Source organism: Platalea leucorodia (assembly GCF_965183815.1).
Source record: "Platalea leucorodia genome assembly, chromosome: 7".
Classification (NCBI taxonomy): domain Eukaryota; kingdom Metazoa; phylum Chordata; class Aves; order Pelecaniformes; family Threskiornithidae; genus Platalea; species Platalea leucorodia.
Genome location: NC_138829.1, coordinates 26443512 through 26461367, shown reverse-complemented (window position 1 = coordinate 26461367; position 17856 = coordinate 26443512). Strand labels below are relative to the sequence as shown.

Below are 17856 nucleotides of genomic sequence, written 5' to 3'. Positions count from 1 at the left end.
TCTGATCCCCTGTGAGTCTGGTGACCTTGTGAGACATTGCTGGGCTGGGCCGGGCCATGCCCGTTCCTTGCTCTAGAGCTTCATCTGGAGTTGGCTGAACGGCAGGAGTTGGGCTCTCCATTTCAGTCCTGTTCCCTGCTAGTGCTGGCCCTGGCTGGCTTTTTTCCCCTGAAGTCTTTCTTTTCTCACAGCCTCTTGTGTGAGCTCTTTAATCTGCCTCTTCAAAACAGTAGGGAATGTGGCTGGGAAGGCAGATGAATGTCAGGGCAGCTTAGGTTCACCTAAGTGACAAGCGTGTCAGCTCCTCCACAGATCTCCCTCTGGCTCTGCCACAGAGACTTGGCAGCTGGTGCCTTCATGGCACGGCTTCCACATCGGTGCGCTGGGCCTCCTTCCCACGCCCCAGAGCACAGAGGTAGGTTAACCCCAGTTATCTGGAGGTGATGCAGCAGGATGTGTAACTTCCAGCCTGCACTCACTGTACTGGACAGCCTTTCAAGGAGACTGGCTGTACCTGTTCCAGACAACATCAGTCCATGTAGGGCCATCATGAGAACAGGTTGCTAAAAACATTGGGATGCTCTGTGAATGTCCTCTGTGAATCTGCTCCTCCTTTGGGTTTTTATCTCTCCCATAAAATATTTATGGCTATGATAAGAGGCTTATAAAGCAAAAATTGGCATTATTCCATGCCCTGGTGCCCCTAGGGCCACAGAGCATTCTTCTTGTCCTCTAGTGAACATGGTGACAAAGGCCACTTCCTGAGAAACGCCCTGCCTCGGGGTCTTTTCCCCAGGGGTTTCTTTGTTTCCCTATGCACCAGTATCTACCTGTGTCTCAACTAAACCCTTTGTTTGCAAATTTTTGGGTCTTGACTGGACTGCTGGGCACTAACTCAATCTCCTTTTTTGTCATCAGTGGTATGCTCAGGGGAGCAGGGTCTTGCTAAAGTCTGGTTTAGTAGAAGTCCGCCTGTGTGCTTGAGGCTGTTCCCTGCAGCAGGAGTTGCGTTCAGGGCTGTCTGTTCAAGTCCCAGTTAGGGACCGTGTTGGGCAGGCAGCCGCTCAATGCATGGCTTCAGGGTGCTCCCTGGTGTGTGATTTCCACAGCGCGCCAAGCCTGCAGCCTTGTTCTTTCACAAGGGTCTGACAATTCATTTTGTCCTGCTGGAGCCTGATGATTCAGGGAGGCAGGTCAGTGAGGAAAGCTGATCGTCCTTGAGCCAGCTAATGTGCGGTAGGTGTGGTACCCATGGCAAAATGGAACAGTTTTCTCCATTTTGTCCCCCACTTACTTCTGCAGTTCCAATGGAGAACACCACTGGCTTTAACCTGCAAGAGCTGCCTGCTTCTCTGAGCCTGCGTGCTCTAGTTCTCAGTGCGGAGCTGTATGTTCTGGGAACTTCTTTCTTGCAGCTTGACTAATGACATCATAGCATCAATGCGAAACAAAGTCCTGACCGCATCTGGTCACTAACTCATTCATCATCTTTGCCTGGAGATGAGGAGCAAAGCGCAGCTGAGGACAACTGTCACGACAGAGTGAATCAGATACAGACTACTTAGAACACTTGAACCTGAAGCCTAGGAAACTGGGTGAGATTTTGTGGGACTATCCTGAGAGCTCTGCACTGAGACCAAAACCGGCTGTAGGAAGAAAAAACCCCTCCATGCGCCAAGTGTCCCTGCTGGCTGAGACTAAGCTTCTTAGTGTCACAGCCACCTCTTGGAGGCCTGTGCTGTGTTTTAGCACTGACTGCTGTGTAGTTTGGAGGCTCCTGTTTATGGAAGGAGCACCCAGTTCAAACTTGGTCCATGCAGCCCAAGGAGCTGTAATTCTAGCCTTCAACGCCTTTCCTAGTCAGCGCAGTCCATGGCTGCTTTTCGAGAGATGGGAGGCATAAGAACTCGCAGGAGATATCTGAGGAACCCTGTATTCAGCAGAGAAAGGCTTTTACCTGCTTCTTGAACTAGCTGATCTTCAAGGTCCCTTCCAACCCAAACCGTTCGATGATTCTCTTTAGTTTTCCTGGGGCTGCTCTCTAACTCCTCTGTCAGTCCTTCATCTCTTTTCCTTCTTCAGCCTCCAGGCTGTGTGCCGGCCATGTAGCACCTCTCTATAATGGGTTATAGCAGAAGTAAGCAGCTCCTTTATGCTGCCTTCACAGGTGACTTTTTTCCTCCATGAAAGCATTGGAAAGAACATATTCTAGAAATGACATAGCATCGGAGGTTAACGGATTTGCCTAATCCTTTGACATTAAACAAAGTTACTTGTCACAGCAAAAAGTTGTTTAGACTTTCAGAGCGTTAAATGTGTCTGGTGAACCTCTGTAAGCATGGCTTGATAGTTGAAGTCTGAAATTAGCTTCTCAAGCCTGTATTTGGATAAGAAGTGATGCAGGAGCGTGAAACCCGCTGACTTAAATCACTGCCAACAGTGAGGGAGGACAGAACCTTAGCTGGAACATTCTGGTTTTAGCTGTAGTAAGCCAGCGTACTGGAAACATTTTGTCATGCAATATAATACTGGCTGCCCGTTTGGGGTTGGATTTTTGGTGGTGGTCATTTGCATTAAAAAGGAAAAAAAAAAAGTAAAAAACAGTTTGAGGTTTAGTTTCTTTAGCAGAATTCTAGGAACTGATACCAAACACATTCTTTAATGGATTAAGACTAAAATTTATAGAAAGTGCAGTAGCTTACAGTTACACATTTAACTTTTTCCTAAAAGACAATGCCCAAAACGTTAATCTTTTGTCAACTCTGGTAACTGTTCTCCTTTCAAGAGCCTGGTGGAATTTCAGTCAGGTAAAGGATTTACCTTTCCTTTCTTCCTTCCCAAAATTACATACTGCGAAGGGCTACTTACTACCTCCTGTACTGGAAAGAGACACTTGTTTGTTCTTTTTTGGGTTTTTTTTGTTTTTTTTTTTTTTTGGATATCGGAAGAGTTTCCTTGGTGTCTAGTCAGGGAGGACAATTGCTAATGTTTCAGTTCTGGTAAAGCCAGCCTGGGCTGCTGCGTGTGTCTCGCAGTACTGAGCCCACTGATGTTGCTCAGTGTGGCCAGGCTGCAGATATGGCTGTTCCAAGGATCTGCCTAGCATGCTTCGTGGGCACAGGGTCTCTGTCCCCTCTGCCCAGAGACGAGAGCTTGTGGTTCAGCCGCTGTTGGCCATGGAACTGGCACTAGTCCCGTTAAATGCTGCTGTGGCTTGAGGGTGAAGCTGTATGGGCAACCTGGCTTGCACGTCACCTCTCCAAGTACAGTAGGAAGCTTAAACAGAGAAAGGAGCAGCAATGAAAGGTGTTTTGGATAGCATTGAAAAATACAGGCCCATAACACTGTTAGCAGTGTTGTGTCACCTCTTCCCTTTGCTTTCCTGCTTGGGAGTGCTTAATTACCTCAGCTCCTGCTTATAACTAAACGTGTCCAACTGGTGGTAGTACAGAGGGTGCCCAGGAAAGATTAATGATCTTTTTATTTGGGTCTTGGTCTCTCCTTCAAGAGGAATGCATAGTGCATGACCAGGGACCTGTCAGCCCATGGTAGGATCTGAGCTTCTTGGCTGCCTCATAGGTGCCTCCTTACAGATGTGATGCCCCGACCCCACAGGGAGCAAAGCTCCCGGTCATGAGGTAGGGATGTGAAAATTCCTAGGTCCTGTTCTTGCTTCTCCTGCTGCCCTGCTGTGTGTGCAGGCCCTTCTGTGCTCTCTGTCAGTCCAGTTCCTCTGTCTGGGGTAAGGGTGTCAGAGACCTGTTCAACTTTTTAATTTTTTTTTTTTAACCATGTGGTGCAAACTATACCAAGTGGGTGAAAAGAATAAGAGGACTGGATTAAATAAAACCCTGACTCTGCTTTTCCTTGCAGACAGACAACACTAGTCATCTATGTCATGTCTCTGGTGGGAATGATAACCTACACCTTCACTCTGAGCCTAGGCCACCTCTGGGTGGTGTTTGTGACTGCAGGCATGCTGGGGTAAGTTTGTGTGCAGGCTGCTTTCCTCTACATGTGAGCTGCTAGAGGATGAGCAGGGAGGCAGAGCTCATGGCGCAGGAGGGATTGGGGAGAGCCATAGCCTGTGGGTGGCTCCTGTGTGGTTTAAGGACAAAACGATCTGCTCTTCCCATCTGCCTCTCATATGTGTTTCATTAGTCAGGGACATTAGCATGGCCCTGCTCAGCTGCAGCTGCCTTAAATGTTCCAGGTAATCAAGTGTGAAAGCATTTGGGCAGTGAGTGGTACCACAGACCCATAGATGACCAATGGGCAGGAATGAAAAGCATGTGGGCCTGGGTGGCTGTTTGACTGTGCTTGGGATGATGCCCCTTAGACTTACTTGTGGGAGACACTGCTTTTAATGCCTCCTTCTTGTAGCAACCAGCTGCTCCCTGCTGGCCTGGCTCTGTGCCTTGAGGCTGTGGGCAAAGGTATTTCTGGGTAGGAGGAAGACCTGTGCCATGGTGAGGGAGTCAGACAGCTGCCTGGGCTGTGACAATGCTAGGGGAAACATCCTGTGCAGTCAGTGAAGCATCCCAAAAGGGATATGGGCTACACTGTGCCTCTTCAGTCTTCCTTCTGGCAGTTGCTGAGTCTTCCTTTCTGTGTGTTTCTTTACAGGTTTTTCATGACAGGATACCTTCCCCTGGGCTTTGAGTTTGCTGCAGAGTTGACATACCCAGAATCAGAAGGAACATCATCAGGGCTCCTTAATGTCTCAGCACAGGTAGGTGTGCTGTTTTCCCTTTGCTTGCCTCTTTATAGGCAGAGAGATTAAATTGTAGTTCCCAGTCTTGACTCCTATTTCTTGTCCATGATCATTGTAATGTACTGCAGATCTAAGCATCCTAGGACCTGGCTTATTGAATGATGTTCCTCATGGCATTTCTCTAGTGGCACCCATTCTCTTTCTGCTTAGGACAATCCATCGGGATGCCAGTCATCCTTGCCTTTTCCAACATTGCTCCTAACAGCCTAGGACCTGGCTCTTCTTCAGTGAGAAATGGGATTCCAGCCTTAAGGGTCACCTGTCTTCCCATCAGTTGCAAGGAGGTGCCTCTGGATGTGTTTATAACCAAACTTTAGCCTCGCTCTGCCAAGAGCTTGGCTGACCTGTATGCTCTGATGCTTCAGTAAAGCTGTGAAGCTGTTTGGGCTGCTTTATAATAACAGTACAGCTTGACAATGCCTTTGTTTGTAGATTTTTGGTATCGCCTTCACCATTGGCCAAGGACAAATCATTGATCACTTTGGGACAAAGGCAGGAAACCTCTTTCTTTGTTCCTTCCTGTTCCTGGGGACCATTATGACAGGTAATTAAATTTTTCAGTGTTCCTCTGCTGTGACTCTTCCCCTTGGGCTTGGCATATGAATTGAAGGGCTTTTCTGTGTAGTGGTGCCTGAAGGAAAGGGCAGGACCCACACAGCAGTCCCATAGCAATGCTACTGTGCTTATTTAAGCATCTGGTCTGTGTTACAAAGAAGATCCAAGGCTTCTTGCCCTGGCTGCTGGCTGGGGTCTCAAAGATGTGCCTTCTACATGCTGCAATAAGGAGCCTCTATCCTGCCTGTTTCAGAATTGCGCTCTCCCTCATCCAGGAGACCGGTTTCCCTTGTAATACATTCATGTCTCCTCTGGGGCTTCTGCTGCCCCTTTGAGTCCTGGAGAAATTGATTTGGGCTCTGCATGGTGACTTAACTGCCTTCACATCTCTCTCCCTTCCTCTGTCCCAGCATTCATTAAGGCTGATCTCCGAAGACAGCAGGCCAATTTGGATAATGAACAGACAGTGAGTAAACCCCCCTTCAATCCCTGCTGTGCCTCTGCTATTAGCTCAGGACAACACCCAGCCTCTCCCCTTTCTAGGAATGGGGCTGGCCCTTTCTGAGTTATGATTGCAGCTGCAATTCTCTTCTTTTATCCCACCACTTCTTGCCCAGCCTGTGGGGAAGCTCATTGTTGGCATTTTTAGACAGGTGGCTGTAATCCCAGCTCTGCTAGCAGCTGGGGCCGCTGTTTGCTTACTGTTAATGTCACACAGAATCTGTAGATTCTGGCCCTCTGTGAGTCTGCAGGGCTTCACACATCTTCCTATTGTCTAGGGACAGATGTAGGGCAGCGCTGTGCTTGCTTCTCTCCCCTGATGATGCACTGAGCCCTCCAGTGCTTTGCCCTTGTTTAGAGCTGGGTAACTATTATTCCAGGCCCCTAGGGAGGCAGGTTATTCCTCTTATTACCTGTCCTCATCTGCCAAGTGGGGTTCAGTGTATGGGACTGGAGGAAGCTAGGTGGCAAAGCCCATATGAGGGCTGGATCAGCCTGGCTCCCCACCCTTTGCGCAGTGCTGCAGACAAGGCTGCTAGTTCATATGTGAGCACCAGAGCTCAGGGTATGATGTCCCTGTGGCATGCAGTGCAATAAATGCAGCTGTTTGCATGTGGGAGAGGGCCTCCGGTGAACTAATTGCAGTGGATACTCTTAGAAGTTCTCCCTGCAGGGAAAGGGAGGGGACTGGTGGTTGTTTGAGGCTCTTTTCCTTATTGCTTTGGGCTCCTCTTCTAGGATGTTATCAGAGACGTCCACTCAACATTCATGAAGCCATCAGCAACCATGACTAGCAAAGTGCATAAGCTCAGTTCTCTGCTGGCTCAAGTCAGCTCTTTTCAGAAGACAGTGCTACCTTCCTCCAGATAATCTAACCAGTCTGATCTGGAGAGAGACCAGAAGGTCCAAGAAGCAGCTCTGCTCCAACTGGCTGCTCAGGAAGGTGGATTTCAATTAAAAAATATATGCTTTTATATTTTTATTTTATTTTTATTTTTTATTTATTTTTACTGAACTATCTGAGCACAAATGCAGGGGGTAGGATAAGTAAAGGGAATTGATGCTGCCTTGAGTAGTTCTTGCACATATCATTTTAGACTAGACGGGGTGGGGAAAGGCTGTAAAATTTATCTAGTTTGGGTAAAGGAGTCCCCCCCCATTGTCATAACTTAAAAAGAATTCCTGCTTTTTTTCTGCTCTGAGGCTTACAACTTTGGCTGATTTTAGCAGTGGTGAGCATCATGGTCTATGGGACCAAGCTAGAAGACAACTGGTCTCCCAGAATCCTGGCATGAATGGGGCTAACTGGAACACAGCTAAGCTGAGCTGGGGTAAAGGCCAGTCTGTTTTGATATAAACTGCTTGCATCCCTTGCTTAACAGTGCTGAAGTCAAAGGTAGAAGATGAATTGTAAGGCCAAACCATCCTCTGCAAGCCCTGAAGCAGTAGGGTTGAAATGAGAGGTGCTGGTGGCACTGTGAGTTAATTCATAACACGTACGTGGAAGGTCCAGGAAATATCAAGGTCCTTTGGCAGTGAACATGATGCCTAGTAGTAGTACGGTCCTTTCCCTTTGTCAGACGCTTCTCTCACCAGATGAATTTTACACTTCTGCTTAAGCCATTTTTAGTATACATCTTTTTAGTATAAATACAATTGTAAGAGCTTGCTGCTGGAGCGGGGAGGGTGTTGACAACAGAGCAAAGGTGGCACAGGTGTCATTTCTGTAATCCTAAAAGCCTCCAGAAGTGACAGCAGTAAGAACCAGAGGGATGTGTGTGAGGTAACAGGTCTCAGTCAGCCAAAAACTTTACTGGCATCTCCTTCCTGCTGAGGAAGTCATGACGGACACCCCTCCACACCCCCAAATGTGGCCTCCACGTGGCTGAGCACACCTAAGAACTTCTCAACCTTAACAAACAACCCCAGGTGCTCGACTGTCTGAAGGTGGGCTGAACCTGGTGTTCTGTGCTAACGTGGATGCCTCAGTCAGGGGAGCAGCCAGCTGGGCTTGGGCATTGTGTGCTGCCTTCGTGCAGAGCTCTGATGGAGTCAGGTACTGAAGCTTTTCTACATGGCACAGCTGCCTTACACATGCTTGGATGATTTTACTGGTTTCTTCCTTTGCCTGTTCCTCTTTTTTATCCCTTCCCCTTCTGTTTCCCTCCCTACTTGCCTCTGTCTTTTCTGGGATGGTGACTTGTGGCTATTGTTACAGAGACTCCAAGGCATCAATCAGATCACGGATTATGGGACTGTAGCTTGTAACCCTAACCCCATGAATTCCCATTCCTGCTCACTAGCTCATACACAAAGGTAGGAGAATTGCACTAATCTGCTTCTCTGAACGCTCACGGGTGGCACAGGCACCAAGCCAATGGCACTTCTAGGGTGACAGCAATGGCTGTAGAGTACCGAGAATCTTTCTGGCCTTCTCGGGTACCCACCTGAGAGGAAAGACAAGACAGCTTTCAAGAACAGAGTGGAGATCCCACCAGACTCACGTCAGATAGGGGCATAGGGATTCAACTAGGTGCAGCAAGGCAAAGCCTGGTGCTGGAGCAGATGGGGAACTGAACTGTCAGTAAGTTATTGGGGAGAGGATCTGCAAGCATTTGGAGACTCTTCTCAAACATTACTTTTACAGTCCAGATTCTTGGCTGGAAGTGATATCAGGAACCCTGTAGAAGAGTTGGCTTTAATCACAGCCAGGGCACATGGCCAACTTCAGGAAGGCAGTTTAAAAACATCTAGCAATAACAGAGTCATTGGGTTGGTGCCTTTTGGTATAAGAATGCCTGAAAATTGTAAAGCTTTGTACTTGCTGATCTGTGAACCTCAGTGGCACTTGGCATTTTCTCAGCTGTTGCTTGGAGTGTAATGCTTTATTACTCACTGTCCTCTGCTTTGCACTGACTGGCTGATTTGCAAAGTTAACCACGCTACCCTTTGCTTTTTAAGGTGTTCATCGAGTGTGTGTATCGCTTAGTGCCACAGCCAACAGGACTAACAGGCAAAAGCAGAGCGAGTCCTGGGAAAACAGCCTTAATCTGCTAAGACTAGAGCGTGTGCTACAGGGAATGTGAAGCTGCCATGCTTTGCAAGCGTGAGGAAGAGTCCCACAGGCAGGGAAAGATTTGACTCCAGGGTGAGTGCTTCTAAACCTGTCTCCACGCTCCAGTCTGTGGCAGTTTTAGCAGGGTAGACGTGTGGTGTTGATTTGGGACCAAGTAGTTGAGAAGCTGTAGCTGCATGAGCTCGGCAAGCCTGCTTGGCGCATACTGGTACTTTTTTGATGGTTGAAGTTTGTCATTGCCTTTGTTAGCAGACCTAGCTTGGTACAATTGCCAGTGTTACCACTGACATCCCAGTTGCAAAACAGACACTGTGAGGCTCAGGCATGTTTCTATATATGCCCTGTGTCAAAACTGCTTCCAGAAAGAAAAGAAAGATGGGTCATTGTCATAGGAGCCTCCCTTCTGAAGGGAACAGAAGGCCAAATACGTGGACCTGACCCACTTAGGGAAGTCTGCTGCCTCCCTGGGGCCCAGGTTAAAGATGTGAAGAGAAAGCTTCCTACCCTGGTATGGCCCTCAGATTATTATCCATTATTGATTTTTCAGGTAGGCAGCTATGAAGTTGCAACAAGAAGTCCGAGGGCAATCAAGAGAGACTTCAGGGCCTTGGGCCGACTGGTTAAGGGATCAGGAGCACAAGTAGGGTTCTCCTCTGCCCTTCCAGTTGCAGGGAATGATGAGGGAATAAGCAGGAAGAGCCAGCAGATCAATACCTGGCTCCAAGCCTGGTGTCACTGGCAGAATTTTGGATTTTTTGATCATGGGTTGGTTTACACGACACCAGGCCTGCTGGTGACAGACCTGTCTCAAAGGGGGAAAGGATCCTTGGACAGGAGTTAGCAAGGCTCATTGAAAGAGCTTTAAACTAGATTTGAAGGGGGAAAGGGATAAAACCAGGCTTGCTAGAGATAAGCCTGGGGGCAGCACGCCAGTGTTTGAGAGACGGTATGCTAGCAAGGTCCTTTGATCTGCCATCTCAGTGGAGGTAGGGGATGGAGATCCATGCAGCAGCAAAGACGCAGGGCTTATTGATGTGTTAGAAACCATGGAAGCGCCTGAGAATGGTCACGTAGGAATTAGGGCTTCTCCCCCCAAAAGGTGGCAGCATCAATAGCCCAACTGAAGTGCATCTACACCAATGCACGCAGCATGGGCAACAAACAGGAGGAGCTGGAAGCCATTGTGCAGCAGGAAAACTATGATATAGTTGCCATCGCAGAAACATGGTGGGATGACTCGCACAACTGGAGTGCTGCAATGGATGGCTATAAACTCTTCGGAAGGGATAGGCGAGGAAGGAGACACGGTGGGGTAGCCCTGTAAGTCAGAGAGTGTTTTGGCCATCTAGAGCTTAATGATGGTGACGATAGGGTTGAATGTTTATGGGTAAGAATCAGGGGGAAGGCCAACAATGCAGATATCATGGTGGGAGTCTGTTATAGACCACCCAAACAGGATGAAGAGGCAGATAAAATATTCTATAAGCAGCTGGGAGAAGTCTCACAATTGCTAGCCCTTGTTCTTGTGGGGGACTTCAACTTACCACATATCTGCTGGAAATACAATACAGCAGGGAAGAAACAGTCTAGGAGGTTCCTGGAGTGTGTGGAAGGTAACTTCCTGACACAGCTGGTGAGGGAAGCCAACTAGGGAAGGCGCTGGACCTCTTGTTTGCGAACAGAGAAGGACTGGTGGGTGATGTGATGGTTGGAGGCTGTCTTGGGCATAGTGATCACAAAATGACAGAGCTTTCAATTCTTGGAGAAGTAAGGAGAAGGGGGGTCAGCAGAACTGCTACCTTGGACTTCCAGAGGGCAGACTTCGGCCTGTTTAGGAGCCTGATTGAAAGAGTCCCTTGGGAGGCAGTCCTGAAGAGCAAAGGAGTCCGGAAAGGCTGGACATTCTTCAAGAAGGAAATCTTGCAGGTGCAGGAGCAGGCCATCCCCATGTGCCAACAGATGAGCTGGCAGGGGACAAGACCAGCCTGGCTGAACAGAGAGCTTTGGCTGGAACTCAGGAAAAAAAGGAGAGTTTATGACCTTTGGAAGAAGGGGCAGGCAACTCAGGAGGACTACAAGGGTGTCATAAGGTTATGCAGGGAGAAATTTAGAAGGGCCAATGCCCAACTAGAACTTAATCTGGCTACTGCCATAAAAGACAATAAAAAATGTTTCTATGAATACATTAGCAACAAAAGGAGAGCTAAGGAGAATATTCATCCTTTATTGGATGTGGGGGGAAACATAATGACAAAGGACGAGGAAAAGGCTGAGGTACTTAATGCCTTCTTTGCCTCAGTCTTTAATAGCCAGACCAGTTGTTCTCTGGGTACCCAGCCCCCTGAGCTGAAAGACAGGGACAGGGAGCAGAATGAAGCCCCCATAATCCAAGGGGAAATGGATAGTGACATGCTACACCATGTAGACACACACAGGTCTATGGGGCCAGATGGGATCCACGCAAGGGTACTGAGGGAGCTGGCAGAAGTGCTCACGAAGCCACTTTGCATCATCTGTCAGCGGTCCTGGCTGATAGTCCAGCTCCCAGTTGACTGGAGGTTAGCAAATTTGATGCCGATCTACAAGAAGGGCTGGAAGGAGGATCTGGGGAACTGCAGGCCTGTCAGCCTGACCTCGGTGCTGGGGAAGGTTATGGAGCAGATCATCCTGAGTGCCATCACATGGCATGTACAGGACAACCGGGGGATCAGGCCCAGTCAGCATGGGTTTATGAAAGACAGGTCTTGCTTGACTAACCTGATCTATGACAAGGTGACCTGCTTAGTGGATGAGGGAAAGGCTGTGGATGTTGTCTACCTGGACTTTAGTAAGGCCTTTGACACCATTTCCCACAGCATTCTCCTGGAGACACTGGCTGCTCGTGGCTTGGACGGGCGTACTCTTTGCTGGGTAAAAAACTGGCTGGATGGCTGGGCCCAAAGAGTTGTGGCGAATGGAGGTTCAACAAGGCTAGGTGCTGGGTCCTGCACTTGGGTTATACAACCCCATGCAACGCTACAGGTTTGGGGAAGAGTGGCTGGAAAGCTGTCCAGTGCAAAAGGACCTGGGGGTGTTGGTCGACAGCCAGCTGAATATAAGCCAGCAATGTGCCCAGGTGGCCAAGAAGGCCGATAGCATTCTGGCTTGCATCAGAAATAGTGTGGCCAGCAGGATGAGGGAAGTGATCGTCTCCCTGCACTTGGCACTGGTGAGGCCGCACCTTGAATACTGTCTTCAGTTTTGGGCCCCTCACTACAAGAAGGACATCGAGGTGCTGGAGTGTGTCCAAAGAAGGGCAACGAAGCTGGTGAAGGGTCTAGAGCACAAGTCTTACAAGGAGTGTTGGAGGGAGCTGGGGTTGTTTAGCCTGGAGAAAATGAGGCTGAGGGGAGACCTTATCATGCTCTACAACTACCTGAAAGGAGGTTGTAACGAGGTGACTGTCAGTCTCTTTTCCCAAGTAACAAGTAATAGGACGAGAGGAAATGGCTTCAAATTGTGTCAGGGAAGGTTTAGGTTGGATATTAGGAAAAATTTCTTCACTGAAAGCTGCCCAGGGAAGTGGTTGAGTCCCCATCCCTGGAGGTATTTAAAAGACAGGTAGATGTGGTGCTTAGGGAGATGGTTTAGTGGTGGACTTGGCAGTGCTAGGTTAATGGTTGGACTTGATGACCTTAAACATCTTTTCCAACCTAAATGATTCTATGATTCTATGGCTGTTGCAAGGAGAAGACTGACACTCAGAGTCAGATGTGAGCTTCTAGAGGATGCAGAGCTGTGGAGCTGTGCAGGCCTCACCCTTCCCACTGAAATACTGTACCATTGGCTGGGTAGCCCTTTTGATGACAGTAGGTGTTCCTCTGTCTTGACCCAATGGAGGTGCAGTCCCATGGTGGAGGTAGGCAGCTGGCTTATTGTTTTCTCTGGGGGCCCATCATCCAGAGTATTGGCCTAACAAGGTGTGATTCTTCCTGTTGAAGAAATAGACATGATCTGATGGAAAACTGTCAAAACCTTTAGCTGGATGTTCAGCTGTTGAGTGGCTTTGGTACCGAGTAGGACTGTGGAACAGCCTGATTTCCCAGTGTATTAAGGAACACACAAGGGAAAAACCCACATGCTGATTCTCACAGGGAAACACCTTCCATTTTCACCTTCTGGTGATGAAATGGAAAGCCTAGAATCTGGCTGAGCTGTTGACTTTGCAGGGAGAAGAGCAACGAATAAAGCCATAGCTTCAGTGACAAGAGTCAGTGTTTATCAGCCTTGACTCTGCCCAGGAATCACAGCCTCTCAGCATCCACCTGTCAGAGCCTTTGGCCACTGCGTCCACACTGCAGGATGTTTTCCCTTCTTCCTGCAGGACCTGCCTTGTGTTCAGAAGCAGTTTGTCTTCTATCCGTGCCCTTATCTGCTTACGGCTGTAATTAAACAGATGTTGCAATTAGTAGAGCTTGTAGTGGGAACTGAATTAGCCTAATAGCATTGTGGACACCTTGTCCTCTGTTAATAAAGCTGTAGCGTGGTTCCAATAATCCTCCCACTTCTGTCTGCCGCAGTTCCAGAGCGCCAGCAGGTTTAGCTTTCTGTATCTCAGGACGCTTGGATCAAACGCCTGTTTTACATGATAATGAGTCTCTTTGTGGGCTGCCTTTGTTCTAAGTGCATCTGAAGCCATTCCAGCATTGTGCCTTAAGGTTTCATAGTAGCGTCAGTTGATTCAGCATACACGTTATACTCACGCATATGCTGTGTACAGCCTGTGCTCATCTGCTCCTGATTTCCAGCATCCATGCAAACCTTCCTGCATTGTTTCTTTGCATTATGAAATAAGCATCTTTTGCTCATTTTTCCATGGTTTGTTTTGACTCAGGAGTGAATTGTTCAAGAAAACTCTTACGCAATGTTTCTTTGGAAATATTTTTAAGCTTGTGTGGGTTTTTAAGAGAGCAGCTATCATATAGAGTGCAGGATTCCAAAATGACAGAACTGTCTTTTCATTCAAACTGGGCTTTGTTAGGCCTCTTTGAAAATTGCAAATTTGATTAATGTGTGTTCAGGGCACTTGAGACTACTTTGTGCTGGTCTTATATGGTGGTAGATAAATTGAATTTTTTTTGTGTGTGTGTGAAGAACCTATTCTTGATAGCAGAGAGTATGGAGTAAAGTGGTTTCAGACTTTGTCCTGGTTTTTGAATTGTAATAAAATTAAAAACTTTCACCTGGGCTGTTATGCTACCAGCAGCACTGAGCACTGATGAGTGGATGATTTTGGATGACCAGTGACCTGCTGTAGGTGTACAGCAAGGGATTTGTTTAAAACAGGACTGAAGTTCTGCTGTGTCCTCAAACCATGTCCTGGATAAGTCAGGACTCGATCAGGGCCAAGTACCTTTTTTCGCTCGTTGTATGTTTGCCTGGATGCAAAGATGCATCTGATGGATCTCAGTGGACTACACAAAAGCATGTTGCTTTTTCCTCCCAAGGCCAGTGTGATTTAGTGGCTGGCTTAGGGAATTAGGGCAAGCATCCACCCTCAGTAGCTTACTGGAGTCCCTTGTAAGCTGTAGCATGCTTACTCTCTAGTGAAATACTGCCAATAAAAAAAAAACCTGCTGGAATTTTGCGTAGTAGGCACAAACGGTGTGTACCCCATCCCCTGCTTCCCAAACTTCCCTGCTCCCTTTCTGTGCTTACCGTGTGGCAAGCAGCCTTCTCCTCCTATCCCAAAGCCATGGGCAGGCCATCTGCATGCCCTTTTCCAGTACTGTGAATCCCAACTGTGAGAGCAGCCTTCCTTTCCCAAGGCGTCGGAGCCCTGCAGGCTGGCTAATCTCCTAAACCTCTGTTCCTGTAGCTCCACAGCAGGTGAGTGGTGTTCAGACCCCAGAGGTGCTTGGGGAGCCTGTTTGGAGTTGCCAGAGTGCTTCCATGATGCGTTCTGGTGGGGTTTCCCAAGGCTAAATGCAGCTTTCCCCTTATTCCTGCCTCTGGCACTACTTCATGCACCCCCCTACCCCTCCTGCTGGCAGGAGTTCCCTCTTTGCACTTCTGGCTTTCGCTGCCAGGCAGCTCTTTGAAGCTTTCCTGATCTCACTCCTCTGCTTTGGGATATTGCTGATGACCTCTATAAAACCTTTTCACCTGCAGTTCGGGTAAAAGGCTACTCAAAATGAAACTGTTTCGTATCTCTTGCTTCCACGCTGCCTGGACTTCTCTTGAACTGCACTGGGGATGTGAACCTCTTTCCCGTGCACCTCTGACTCCTGCCTCGGATGTCAGTCGTGCCCCACAGTGAGTTAACTCAGAGCCCAGGCTGTGGGAGGCTCCTCATTTACCCTTCCTGGTCTGCATGCTGTCTTCTGAATCGGTGACAACTGGGGTGTCTCACTGTGAGCGGAGTCAGAACTTGGAGAGAGGTATCTGAAATGCCCTGGGGGAAGGAGAAGTCTCTGGTCCAATCCTAACACACCCCAGAAAGGGTCAGCAGAGAGCTCATCAAACTCCACCCAGGAAGGCTGAACTGCCATTGTGAAAGTTTGGCTGTTTCATGCGGCCCAGGATAGTGCGGTAATTGGGCATTGGCCTCCGTTGTCCTTGCTTTTCCTCTGGGAGATGACTTTACAGCTCCTTCCATTTTAAGGGAAGAAATTGTAGGAGGGTTCAAGTAACCAGGCTAATTCTTCTATAGGATTTATGCAGAAAAAAACTCGTGTATGTATGTTTGCCTCTCATTTCTTATGGCTCTTTAAGATATGACTAATGAACTTTGAAGAAGACCTTATCTATACCACTCTGTGGCATTATCCCTGCCGTAAGTCCAAGCAGGGGACAGGGAAGAAGCAGGGCAGAGGGTGCCAGCCCTGAATGGGGGGTGGGGATGAAAAGACTTGAAGATGAGCAGAACCAGCAATCTGTCTGGGAGTTGAAGAGGCCCTCGGACGTGCCAGAGTAAGGACAGAGAGGAGCTAGTTGCTGTGCTGAGCCTCCTGAGGGTGCACAGGATGCAGGTTCCCTCTGGTGCTTGCACAGACACTGTGCTGCCCCGTGGCATGAAGGGGGAGTTCCCAGTTCCTTCCCTTGCCCAGGGAACCAGCCCTGCAGCTTCACCGCTTTGAGGCTGATCTTGTGTCACAGTGAAACGTCTTCAGCGAGCTGGCTGTGGGGCTGATATCTGGGCCTGTACAGCTTCTGTGAATTAACTGTGGTCTGAGGACTACAGCAAGTAGCTTAAGGGAAGTGGGACCCTTGCTCTGCCCTGCTGCCCCAGTGCCCCTTGTCTGGGCAGTAGAAGGGTCTGGAGAAGGAGGAGGGAACTAGGGGCACCCTCCGAGGATAGTGATTCTTTGGGGATTTCTGCACACTAGCAGGGAGCTATGAATTAGCCAGCCTCTGGCCAGCTGGTCTCTCTGAAGCCTGGGTCTGGCCACCCAGGATCCTAACCATATTGTTTTTCTCTGACTTGCAGAAAGTGATGCCAGAAGCCTGCACTGATCCCATAGTCATTGAGGAATCAAAGCTGTGAAATGAAGGGGTGGCAGAGCTAGGAGATGCAGCCTCCCTCATTCCCGTCTTTGCTACCTACACTGTCCTCCTCTTACATGCACACTCAGGACAGGAGCCCAGTGAACTGCTTGTGGAGAGTGTGAAAGAGCAAAACAAGAAGGGAGTTGCTCTCTTCAGTTATACCTCTGCATCTTGCTGTTTTGGAGACTTTGCTGCTTAGGAGGAAAAGTTGGGAAAACCCAATGCTTCCCCCCATCCCACCATGTATGCTTGGAAAAGAAAAAGCACACGTGCTGAGAAAAGCCATAGTTCCAGGCTAGCCCTGAGCACATGAGGGTGGCACCCTGCACATGTCTGTTCCTCCTCTCACAGGCAAGCTATGACATGAAATGCAGAAGCTGGACCACGCTTACTCTGTGAGCAGCCCTGGAGGAGCTTTCAGCTGGCTCTCGGGAAGAGGGATTGCTCTGCCTTGGTGCCCGTGATGCTCTGTGTTGCACAGGTGATGGTAGAGGCCTCAACACATCACCAGCAAGTGCAAAGCAGTGCATCTGCTGCCAGCTCTGGTTTTATTATGTGGCTGTCCCAGATGAAGCACTCTTAGTCTGCGGATAAACCTCTGCTCAGAATTCACTGAGGTTGCCCTGATGTTCCTATATATTAGGAGTAATTGAGAGATATGAATAAGCCTCCTACCTGGAGGCAAGGACTAGGTCTGCAGCTTATATTGAAGCTACAGCCTAAGCCCAGCTCATCACTACACTAGCAATAGGAGTGAGTTAAACCACAGGCTCCCTGGGCTGAGGACTGTGCCTTCCTCCTTGAAGTGCCTTTTGCATGTTTCAACACTACATAAAAACTTTTGTGAAGTGTTACATTTTGATAACCAGCCAAGGCTGTGTTCTTCACAGCCACAGAGAGGGGTTTGAGTATGATGGGAATCCAGATTTGCTCCAGTGTGGAAGCTTCCTACAGAAGAAGCAGCCCTCTTACCAGCACTTGTGTCTCATAGACACTGCCCCTCTGTATGCTGCTGCTTATCTTCTAAACACATATGTAGATCCTTATATCCCTTCTCCTTCCTTTCCAGCATCCCTCCACTGGTGGAGACATCAAGTGTCCTTATACTCCTTAAATCATGCAGTTATGCATATATCGGGGGGGGGGGGGGGGGGCAGGCAAAAACCACAACCAGGTGGAATGGATAAAAATAGTCCTCTGACATACCATTTTTGACAAAATGTTTTTTGGGTGAAATCATGCAGTCTTTTGACACATTGAAAAATTTCAAGTCCGATCTTGGATAGTTTGGGATTGGGGTCTAAAATGGCTTTTCAATAGAGGTTTTTATATAAAATAAAAACATTTGAAGTGTACAATGAAACCAAACACACTCGTATTAAATGGCTGAAACAGTTTATATCTGGCTCTTTTAATAGCCTGA

The 17856-nt window shown here is 48.3% G+C and overlaps 1 protein-coding gene across 1 annotated transcript in view; it reads left to right on the top strand.

Moving 5' to 3' along the window:
- Window positions 1–17496, top strand: part of FLVCR2 (FLVCR choline and putative heme transporter 2) — a gene marked incomplete at its 5' end in the record, with an annotated part of 41987 nt that extends 24491 nt beyond the window's left edge. The window contains 6 exons of the mRNA XM_082317126.1: window positions 3874–3984; window positions 4627–4732; window positions 5207–5318; window positions 5740–5795; window positions 8049–8146; window positions 16375–17496. Of these exons, the coding sequence (XP_082173252.1) occupies window positions 3874–3984; window positions 4627–4732; window positions 5207–5318; window positions 5740–5795; window positions 8049–8146; window positions 16375–16381 (490 nt within the window). The 3' untranslated portion in view covers window positions 16382–17496. The remainder of the gene's footprint in view (window positions 1–3873; window positions 3985–4626; window positions 4733–5206; window positions 5319–5739; window positions 5796–8048; window positions 8147–16374) is intronic.
- Between the last annotated feature and the right edge of the window lie 360 nt (window positions 17497–17856).